General features: G+C 45.2%; 1 protein-coding gene across 1 annotated transcript in view; it reads right to left on the bottom strand.

Annotated features, from left to right (window-relative positions):
- Nucleotides 1-419: 419 nt before the first annotated feature.
- Nucleotides 420-10,834, bottom strand: part of DRP2 (dystrophin related protein 2) — a 39,344-nt gene continuing 28,929 nt past the window's right edge. The window contains exons 15-23 of the mRNA XM_047843906.1: nt 10,545-10,711; nt 8,784-8,895; nt 7,343-7,479; nt 6,969-7,034; nt 6,652-6,717; nt 5,684-5,827; nt 3,802-4,039; nt 2,274-2,394; nt 420-1,958 (exon numbers count right to left, since the gene is read on the bottom strand). Of these exons, the coding sequence (XP_047699862.1) occupies nt 1,834-1,958; nt 2,274-2,394; nt 3,802-4,039; nt 5,684-5,827; nt 6,652-6,717; nt 6,969-7,034; nt 7,343-7,479; nt 8,784-8,895; nt 10,545-10,711 (1,176 nt within the window). The 3' untranslated portion in view covers nt 420-1,833. The remainder of the gene's footprint in view (nt 1,959-2,273; nt 2,395-3,801; nt 4,040-5,683; nt 5,828-6,651; nt 6,718-6,968; nt 7,035-7,342; nt 7,480-8,783; nt 8,896-10,544; nt 10,712-10,834) is intronic.

Raw genomic sequence — 10,834 nt, 5'->3', positions numbered from 1 at the left:
ACTTATGACCTGGAAGGGGCTGGAGGGTATTCTCTGAGTCAAAGCCTGGCAAAGGTCAATAAAGGCCCATCTGTTCCTTCTTGTTTGCATGCGATGAGTAGGACTCACATTTGCTCTATTTTGGCACCTGAACCATTGTTTAGGGGAGCCCAGGAAAATTCATCCAAGGCCCAGGTGTCAAGGGAACGAAATTTTGAATGAGTGAAGAGAACAGAGTGACTCTTCCCGTTAGATTCCACTGTGGCCACAGGCTTCTGTTGGCTTTGGTCTTAAGGATAGCTTACCCCAGACATGAATGGAGAGACATCCTGGTGGGGGCAGCCAGGATGCATCTATCAGTCCAACCAGAGGCTGGGGCTAACAAAGAGCAAGGCAGAACATTAATACTTTGAGAGGTATTAGAATTTAATGTGTGAGCAAGGCCAGGGGAGTACTGATATACAGTAGGTATGCAGGATAGATATATATGTATATAAACTTAGGCAAATTAAGTCAATTGCGGGGCTCTAGGTTATAAAGCTTCTTTTGATAGAAAACTGCCTAAGTGGGCTTTGACTGTTCAAATTTTCCAAGCCCATTACCCCCCTCCCCCCAACCCCACTATCTACTTCGAACAGTTTCTGGATAAAAGGATTATGGTATATGTAGCCTAGGAAGAGTTAGTTTCCTTTGAGGATTGGATTCACCTTCCAGAGTTAGAAAGAACAGTTTTATGCAAAGGAAGGCCTTGCTGTTGTCTGGGTGGAACGTGGCCAGCTTCCTGATGTGTGGCCAGTAGCTCCTAGGAAGAGGCCACTATTTAAGGTTGCCACTTGTATCTGCCTTATGATTAGCTAGGGACAGTGAGCCACTTCATCTGATTCAGCCTAAAAGAAAGAAGGGTCACAGCCTGCAAGAGTGTTGGGCAGTCACACTCCTCCAGGCTGGTGAGTGGCTTCCCCTTCCTCACCCAAGTAGAGCAAGACTTGCTTGCTGAGCAAGCTGCTGCCTCTACCCCAGGGCTCTGAGGGCAGACCCAGAAGAGCCAAGGGTGGCTTCAGCTGGTTCCTAGAGCAACTCAGCTGGTGTCTCAGGATGCTGAAGCCTTCAGGAAAGAGGATGATTGGGGAAAAAACCAAAGCCCTAAGTATTTCTTTAATGCTTCCAAATGTAAAGTGTAAGTAGGAATCAGAACGAATTGTTCCCCCTCATTGAGGAAAGCCTGCCAGGGCCTGAGGCAGAAGGAACTGCAGATATTCTAGGGGGAAACGACATCTAGGTAGCATCAGGATGACTAGAGATATGCCGTCAAACTATAGTATGCCACATGCTGCCCAGACATTTTCATGGGCACTTTTTTGGGGGTAGGGGGAAGTCTCAGAGATACTCTTTTGCCTCCCTGAGCTGGGCCAGAGCGTAGGACTAACTCCTGTGGGTTCATAATGCTGGAACCCTGGAGTCATTGGGTTTCCTTATCTCCATAATTCCATGGAGAAGGGAAAGGGGCTGATGGGCACTGCTTAGCTCTGTAAGGCAGCTTCTCTGTCCCCATCTGAATGGCTTCCAAGTGTCATCTGCCGGGACCGCAACAGAGACATACTTAAGGGACTAATCTCAAACTTGTGGATTAAAGGGCACATTTCTATAATTGGAGGAATCATGTGTCTTCCTCCCCCAGTCCTCACACATCCACTTCACATACTAGTGGATCCCTGCTGCTGCCCAGACCCCAAATAACTCTGGATGAGGAATGTGGGCCTGGTAGGGACTGGAAATGTTGGGTGAAGGCTGAAGGAAGACTTTGACCAGAAAGAACCAGAAGACTGTGGATTATAGGATGGGGAACTGGCTCCATCAAGAGGCCAGCAGGGTGTTGGCAGTCACATCAGAGCTTCGCACACTGGGGAAGGCATGGCGGAGCTTCTCCATGATGTCTTCTAAGCACAGGCTGACATCTTGGCTCTTTGACCCCACATCATCTATGTTGGAAAAGAAAGATTTGGGAAGAGAACTAGAGATTCCTTGATGAGGACAAGGGGCTGAGGTGGGATGTGGCCAGCTGAAGGACAAACCTACAGCATTTGTGTTGTTCCAACACAATGCCTAGTACATAGAAGGTGCTCAATATACATGTGTAGAATAAGCAAACAAATGAATCCATCAATAAGCCCATCATCCCCGAAGCTAAGCTCAAAGCCATGAGGAGAAATCAGTCCCAGCCCTAGCAGAGCCTTGGGAAGATCTGGGCCAGGATGAAGCCATAGAAGGGGCTGGGAGGAGCCGGAGGAACTTACCTGCTGCCTCAGTATCTGGAGTAGTCTGTCCCTTCTCCTGGGGGTGACTGCCTTCTGACTGCTGTGGAGAGGAAGCTAGGGACGAGCCTGCAGAGCCATTGCCATCTGGTTCGGTGGGTGGCTAGCAAGAGGTAAGGCATGACTTAAATGGCTTTGTTTTCCTGACCTTACTTTAACAGACTCCTGAGCTTAGAAGGGAGACCTCATGCCCATCTCTTTGCCCTTGGACTTTAAGAATTTTTGGTAGTGCCCCAAACAGTGGCTCTTCCTTTTAAGAAACTTCTTAGAATATTTAGTTACCAGTTACCTTCTTCCTTTGACAACATGTGTCAAAGGTTCCCAGTTTGTATAAGGATGGCATTGCACCTAAAGGTCTCTTGCTGTCATCTTGGCTATAACTAAGCTATTTAAAATCCAGTTCTCTCTGAAAATATAGAGTTGTACACCCGATCCTCTGTTTGTGATATAATATCATACGTTAAGACCTCCAGGAATTCATCTAGAGGCTATCCCTTGGAGGATCTGGGGAAGAAGCATGGGGTGGTATTGGTACATAGAGTGACAATACAGTTTACCCTTGAACAATGTAGGGGTTACGGGCACCAAACCCCCCTGTGTGCAGTTAAAAATCCATATATAACTTTGGATTCTCTCCAAAACCTAACTCCTAATAGCCTACTGCTAACCAGAAGACTTACTGATAACATAGTGAACTGTTATATATATGTATTATATATTATATTCTCACAATAAAGTCAGCTAAAGAAAATAAAAATGTTATTAAGAAAGTCATAAGAAAAAAAAGAAAGTCATAAGGAAGGGAGCATACACTTACTGTACTGTAAAAAAAAATCCACGTATAAGTGGACCCACATAGCTCAAACCTGTGTTGTTTAAAGGTCAGCTGTGATAAGTAACATTTACAAAGTATTTACTATTCCTGGCATCGTGCTAAATTCTTTAAATTCACTGTCTCATTACATGCTCACAATTCCATGAAGTTGATATATTATTATCCCTGTTTTACAGATGAGGGAACTGGGGATAAGTGAGGGTAAGTCACTCTTAACACCTGACAGGCAATGATTGGCAGAGTCACATTCAAACCCCGGGCTGTCTGACTCCATAGCTTCACTATATCACATATACTACTTCTCAAAGAGGAAAGGGACAAACATTAACAAAGAGATCCCTTCCCAGAAAAACTTTTTCTTGGCCGTTCAAACCTGCTTCTTTCTAGAAAACATCATAGTAGCAAAATCAAGGTTTCAGATGATTCTTTGAACTTTGTTCTTTCAATACCAGATTCAAATGTGTCATTGGAGAAGTGAGCACCCAGAATTGGCCAAGCAATGAGACATACCAGCCCCTTCCTTCCTCCACCTTTCCTAATTGTCAGCCCAGTTCTCTTTAGAAAGTCATCCAACAGCCACTGCCAAGGAGCTCTTTCTTTCCACCCCTTTGCTGTGCTCTCCACCTCTCCTCCCCTCGGGGGCTGCTCTGGTCCTTTCTCAGGCTTCAGCCTCACCTGCAGGAGCAGATCCCTTAAGCGCTGCAGCTGAGACTCTAGTTGCTTGTTGTGGTCCTCAAGGATCTGCATGCGTGTCTCCAGGCGGCTCTTGTGCTGCCGAAGGATCCGGGCCTCAGCCAGAAGCTCCTCATTGTGGTGGTCCTGTGCTACCTCGGCAGAGCCCTCGGCCAGGGTGGGCGCCTCGGCAGCCTCCTCATGCTGCCACTTCAGGCGCCTCAGCTCTCCCTGGAGAATCCTGCCAAGGACAGAGGAGTTAAGACCTATGGCCCTAACAAAGTATTGACTGTCCAGGTCCCAGATGTCTGCTCATACCTCAGTGTGAGCAACCCCTTTGCTCTCTCACCCCCACCCCCACCCTAGCTGTGTTCTTGGTTGAACAGCCATATCCATTTCTTCTCCAGCACATATGTCATTTACTCTGCCATCCTTGGGCCTTGGAGCAGAGGGAGCTGACATTTCATATAACAAATGTCTTAGGGCTTTGATGTGCTGTTTCAGGGATTAATTCTGACCTTAAAATCAGACAGAAACACAGTCTGCAAATAAATGAGGCATTAGGGCCACTGACTCACCTACTCCATTTGTAGATTTTTAGATTCCAGTGGAAGATGTAAACAAAAGACCACCCATCTTGCCTCTTCTCTCCACTACCCGCCTTTTTGGCCCACTTTGAACACCCATGTTGAGTCATCAAGAAACAGGTTCCAAAGAGATGGTCTACTTTAGGGGACATTACTTTTGCAACAGAACCATTCCCTCACCAATGTTTTCCAGGGCCAGGCCACTGCTGATCTAATACAGTGCTTCTCAAACTATCTGTAACAAAATCCTGGGGCGGGGGTGGGGGGTGGTTTTCAAATCACTGTGAACCAATGAGTGGTCCAAATGCGTATGGCTAGTACATAGCTCATGCCACACATGACACGCCACACAAGTTCAACAACACTCAAATGGGTCTATACCTTATTCAATGAAAAGTCCACTAATTATGTGCTTGGATGACATGGCAGTGTCAAATTGCTATACAAGTTTCTAAAAGCTTATTCTCTACTTATCTTGTCTTGAACCAATAATGAAGATTTGGCACACCAGTCCTGTTCTGAGGACTTGCCACTCCAAGTAGTCTGTGAGCCAGCAGCATGGGCATTCACCCCTCCCTGGGAACTGGTTAAAAATGTAGAACTCTGGCCCCACCCCAGACCTGTGAATTAAAATCTGCATTTTACCCAATTCCCCAAGTGACTTGTATGCACACTAATGTTTGAGAAACACTGTTCTGAGGAATTCTTTGGGTTCTACTGAATTCCCCCAAAGTGGCTTGGACCCTCCTCAGACCCCTACTGCCACCCGTACTTTATGGACATCAGTGTCATCCTTGTAATCTTCACCTTCCCTCTGCCAGTCTTCAAACACTACATGCAGTGCCACTCTCCTCTTGTTTTATTACTTTCAGTAAGTGATAAGTACCTCTTTCCATTTCTAACACTGAAGATTCCTTGAGGGCAGAGACATGAATACTGTCTTCTGTAATTCTCTGTGTTTGCATTCTCTCTGCTTGCATCTACTGAGTACTTGAAAATATTTGGGTTGAGTTCAAAGGATTCAATTAATTATTATAATAGCTAGCATTTACTGAACCTTATGATAATCCAGGTACTGGCTAACACATTTATATGCCTGATTTCCTTTGAAATTCTACAAGTGACCCTAGGAGGTAGATACTATTATCATCATCCCTATTTTATAGATGAAGAAATGGAGGATCACAATATAAGTAACTCGTTTAAGGCCACATAGCTAGGATGTGGAAGCATCAAGACTCAAATTCAAGCTGTTTGACTCTCAAACCCACACAGATCTGTGCCATCACCATACCCACCGGTTCTCATCCTCTAAGTGTGCCAGGATCTTCTCTAGCTCCCCCTTGCTTTCTGTGGCCATGCTGCATGGAACCTGCTGTCCAAAGGCTGTCTCCCGGTCTGTAATGGGGCTGGAGTGCCGCAGCAGGTACTGGTCCTCATCTCTGCATGGGTGTGGGGAGAGGAAAAGGAGGTGGCCAGGCATTGAACCAAGAAACATCACAGGGCATGAGTTCTCAGCTTCCAGCTCAGGCCTCAGGATACATATGCTGGAAGATTCACTTCTAAGTCACATAGAAAGGGAAAGGCTATATATTCAGGTTTAAGAGGGATGAAAAAATAAGATGGCAGAGGTCATGGTTGAGGGTATAAGAGAGAGGGTTTTCAGGATGCTGGGGCTTCTGGGTTCTACCTAAAGCTCCCTGGGAAACAATGAGCAAATCATTTCCCATTCTGTGCTGTTCCCTGACCGTATCCTCCTTTGCTTCCTCACCCACCCAGGGGCTCACTGCCTAAGTCCCAATCAGGGCCAGCAGCTTCTAAGCCTCCTGAACATGACAGGAATCTCCCTAGGAATAAAGGGCCCCTTCTCTGACCTATAGCACCAGGGAATCTCTCAAGTCACACTTCAGTTAAGTCCCTGATGTCTCCCCAGGATGTGGCACTAGATGGGGCTTTGGCATCTTGAGCATAGGATAATGATTCATTTCTGCAACTTTAAATGAGGGCATATTCTTCTTCCTTCAAAACTAGGCATAGAAAGATGGGAGCTTACAAGAGGAAGGGACCTGGGCAGATGGCAAATCCATCAATAGAGAGCTTCTATTACCAAATACTGTGCCCAGAAAGCAGCTTTCCTTCCTTGGGGCTTCTAGGACCCTAGCCACCATACTCCCCCAACCATCTTGAGGATATATCCTTCCCAAATTGTGGCAGGGGGATCCCAAAGAAAATTATTCCTGGAAAATAAGCAGCTGTGAAAACTTACATGCTGTCATCCGGGGACAGGCTGTCATTAAAGAAGGAACAATTTTGACTTTCCATCTCAGCAAGCCTGGGAAGAAAGAGCAGGAACAGAAGGGAAAGCAGGATGTGGGGACTGTTTTCATCTCAAGACTCTAATCCCACAGTGGGATCATTAGCTTTGATGGCTGCCCCAACTGCCCTTAAGTGTTGGGCATCATTGGCTGCCACATACCCCACTATGCACGTCCCTCTGGTCTTGACTCCATTCTCTTTGCCCTGACTGAAAACCCCATCCCCCTTAGACTCTTGAAAATCTCCCTCCTCCAAACCCAGTGGTACCTGCTGGCAAAATGCTCAATGCGGGAGTGTGTGTCAGCGTGTGGCAACATCGGGGAAGAAGCCAGCCTAGAAGAAAGCAGCAGACTCAGGCAGCCAAAGAATGGGTAGCTGAGCAGTCTGTTACCTTACAACAACCCTCCCCACCCCCTACCACCAAATTAGGGAGATGGGAAAGAGTTGATGGGAACAGGATACAGAGACTGGATTCTAATCTATTTCTCAGGCCAGATTCCTGTCAGGCACAAGCTGAACTTCCTTGTTACTAGTCAGGTTTGCCTTGGAACATTCCTCTAGCCCATGTGGGACTCAGCCCCTACACAGCACATCCCCAGCTCAGCAAGGCCTGCAGCCTGTGCCCACCCACTGGTACTCACGTTTCACTGTAGTCAGCCTCCAGCACTGATTGCACAGGCAGATAACCTCGCTGAGGGTGTTTGCTGAAATAATGCTTTGAGCGGAATTTGTTCTTTAAAGTTGTGGCAAAGTCCCTCATGTTCTCACTGGATGTGGTCTAGGGGGAGACAGGGCAGAGGGACTCACCCTAATGGCTTCGAAGGTGCTCCCCTAGAGCAGGGAACATGACTGGTAATCTAATCTTAGCCCCACTCCCAGAAAAATGTCGAGAAGGGTACAATGCGAAACTGTGAACACTGGTTGCCTCTGGGAAGTTGGACTGGAGAAGTGGGAGCAAGGCTGAGGAGAGAGGGGGACTTTTATATTTTATACACCTCTATATTATTGGACTCTTTTACAGTAAGTATATATTTGTTAATGCAGGAGGTACAGCATTCTCAGTCTCTCATCTCCATCTAGTTTTCCATGCATGATTTTTATAATGTTTATTTTCTTTTTTTTTTTGAGGGTATTTTTATTTTTTTAATGTTTATTTATTTTTGAAAGAGCATAAGCGGAGAAGGGGCAGAGAGAGACAGAGACACAGAATCCAAAGCAGGCTCCAGGCTCTGAGCTGTCAGCACAGAGCCTGACTTAGGGTGCAAACCTATAATGTTTATTTTCAAGTGATAATAAAATAAAAATAAAGGGCAAGCTCCCCACTCCCACTGAGTCACACATGTTTCTGTGCCAACAGAATATGGAGAAAAGATGGTGATTTACAGGGATGGATTCTGGGGAAACAGGTTGAAAACTGGGGTGGTAGGGTGGGAGAAAGAAGTGGGGGGAGATGGCAATATACTTGGGACTTCAGGAGTATCCATGGGGCAGAAAGGGATAAAGGAGTTTGGGGAGTAGAGTTAGCTCAGGGAGCTAAGCACGGAGCTGTGCGTCCTGAATACAGCACAGGAGAAATTCTATGAGTGGAGTTCAGGAATGCTGACCCACCTGGACTCAGGTGGCAATGAAGGGCACAGTTCCCAATGAAAACCAAGTGGAATCTGGGGACCCAGGTAAAGAACATACCCTTTCTAACCTCCAAGAGACTGAGTAATTTGAGCACAAACCTTGGTATTGACTAGAAGGTATGGAAGAAATGACAAAGTAGCAGGTAAAGACTAGGTGACAGAGCAATTCGGGAAATTATGTAGGAAAAATTAAAGTAAGCAATGGAAGTCTAGTTGCCGGGAACTTCCTTTCTCTCTATTTTTTCCTGAAACTTTTCCCTGAAGGAAAATAGTGAATGCCTTTTTTTTTTTTTTTGAGAAAGAGAGAGACAGAGACAGAGACAGAGACAGAGAAACAGAGAGAGTGCAACTGGGTGAGTGGCAGAATATAGTTAGTCCATGCTTGGCAAAGTGGATCAAGGGCCTAGAACCTGAGAACTGCTTCCCCCTCCTGCCCGGCCCAGAGGCTCCATACCGGGGTGTAATACTCCATGATGGGGTAGTGCAGCTTGTTGCCTTTGCTGGCCCTGCCTGTCAAGAAGCAGGTCTGGCAGATGTCCACGTTAAATTCTTTCAGACTCCGGTACCTTGGGGAGATGAGAGGTGATAAGACAGAGGATCCAATGTACCATAGTGACCTCCCCATTTCCCTAACATCCAAATATATACACACACATTAGAAGGGGGCGGGACATGGAGTCATAATGCACTCAACCTCCTATACATAACAGTGGCTTCATCCTCACTAGATAACTAGCCTTAGTCTAAAGACCACAAACCTCCATGAAATTACATGCTCAGACTCCTAGGAAGTGTGGGGAATAGCATTGCCTCACCATCTTTTTTAAAAGGGTTCAAGTGGGAAGGGGTAAAGAGCTCATGATGTCAAATAGCTTTCTTTTTTTTTAAAATATAATTTATTGTCAAATTGGTTTCCATACAACACTCAGTGTTCATCCCAACAAGTGCCCTCCTCTATGCCCATTTCCCCTCTCCCCCACCCCCTATCAACCCTCAAACAGCTTTCTAAACAAAAATAGCCCCAAAGGGTTCAGTCTAACAGGTACCACTGCCTACGTTGGAGAACTTACACTTCCAATACAAAGGCCATTTATTCTACCAGCCTTGGGCAAGTCGGCTAAGTTATTTCCAAAACTTGTTTATAAAAATAACTCTATTATTACTAAATATTGACTAGCCCATAAGATCCAGGTCCAAAACCTGGCTGAACTCCCCAGACCAGACCTAGTAGTGCACAATGGTGAAATGCTTGGACTTAGAGAAGTCAAGAGGATCCAACGTCTATTCCTGGATCTATACTAACCAACGGTGAAACTGGGCAAGTCACATTCCACGTCTGTGCCTCATTTGCTTATAGAAAGCAGGGCAGTTGTAAAGAGAGTGCCTTAAGGCTTTAAAAAGTTTTAAAATTGAGCATTTTATGATGAAAGCCTGGAGAATGTAACCAGGGAAACTTCAAATGTATTGCAATAAGGCCTTCTTTCTTAAGCTTGGTGGTGGATGTTAAAAATTTCAGGGATTTTCCAAGCCAGTTGTTAAATACAACCATTATAAAAAATTACTAAACTCACAATTAAGTAAATGATATTAAAAACAAAGGTAACACATACCCAGAACCCATCACCTCCTAATTATTTTCCTATTATCTATGCACTTGAGGTTGTTTAAATCTATCATCTCTGCTATAAATAGTGTACAACCATGCATCTCTTCTCAACCTCTTGTGGGTACCTGGACATCAGCCACAGTGGGAGTATTTACATCATGGAAATTAGCAAATACTACACATTAGGTTTTGTTTTTTGTTTGTTTGCTTTGCTTTCTGGGGAGTCAGTTGTGAACCATTTGCCAGCATATCATTTGGTACACAGGTGATCTTATATGTCTACTTAATATTCCCTGGGAGACAATGAACAAACTACTTCCCTTTCTGTGCTGTTTTGCCATCCCACCCCCTACTTTTCTATACATTTTTTTGTCAGTCTGGAATACTTCATAATATAAACTAAAAGAAAAGAAAATATTTCATCATTTCTGATTTTCTAAAAAGTTAAACATTCAGTAGTAGAAAGGATTGCAACAACATATAACAGCGTACCATAGATTAGCTGTAATTATATAATTATGGAATATGTACATTGTTTCATAATATATGATTTTATATGTAACATGGCCTATTTAACATTATCATTCTAGCAGGTATTGCTTTCCTTACCTGAAGCCCTTGATGGGGCACTGCCTACAGATAGAGCACTTGGTCTGATGCTTCACTTGCTCAGCAATGGTGACCCGATGCAGGACAGCCAACCACACCATGGATTGGGGCTCCAAGTTGACCCACTCAAGGAACTGTGAAGCTTCAATGACTGGCTTCCCAGTGCTCTAGAGAAACAAGAACCCCAATGGAAATGAGTGGGGCCCAAAGTGTTCCTAGAATGGTACTCCTCACAGGGACAGGAGAACCAGCAAGGCCTGGGTTGGCCTATGACCTATTCTACAGAAGTG

Source organism: Prionailurus viverrinus, chromosome X (genome assembly GCF_022837055.1).
Source record: "Prionailurus viverrinus isolate Anna chromosome X, UM_Priviv_1.0, whole genome shotgun sequence".
Taxonomy (NCBI): domain Eukaryota; kingdom Metazoa; phylum Chordata; class Mammalia; order Carnivora; family Felidae; genus Prionailurus; species Prionailurus viverrinus.
Note: the sequence above shows the minus strand (reverse complement) of the source record. Positions and strands in the feature narration are given on the sequence as shown.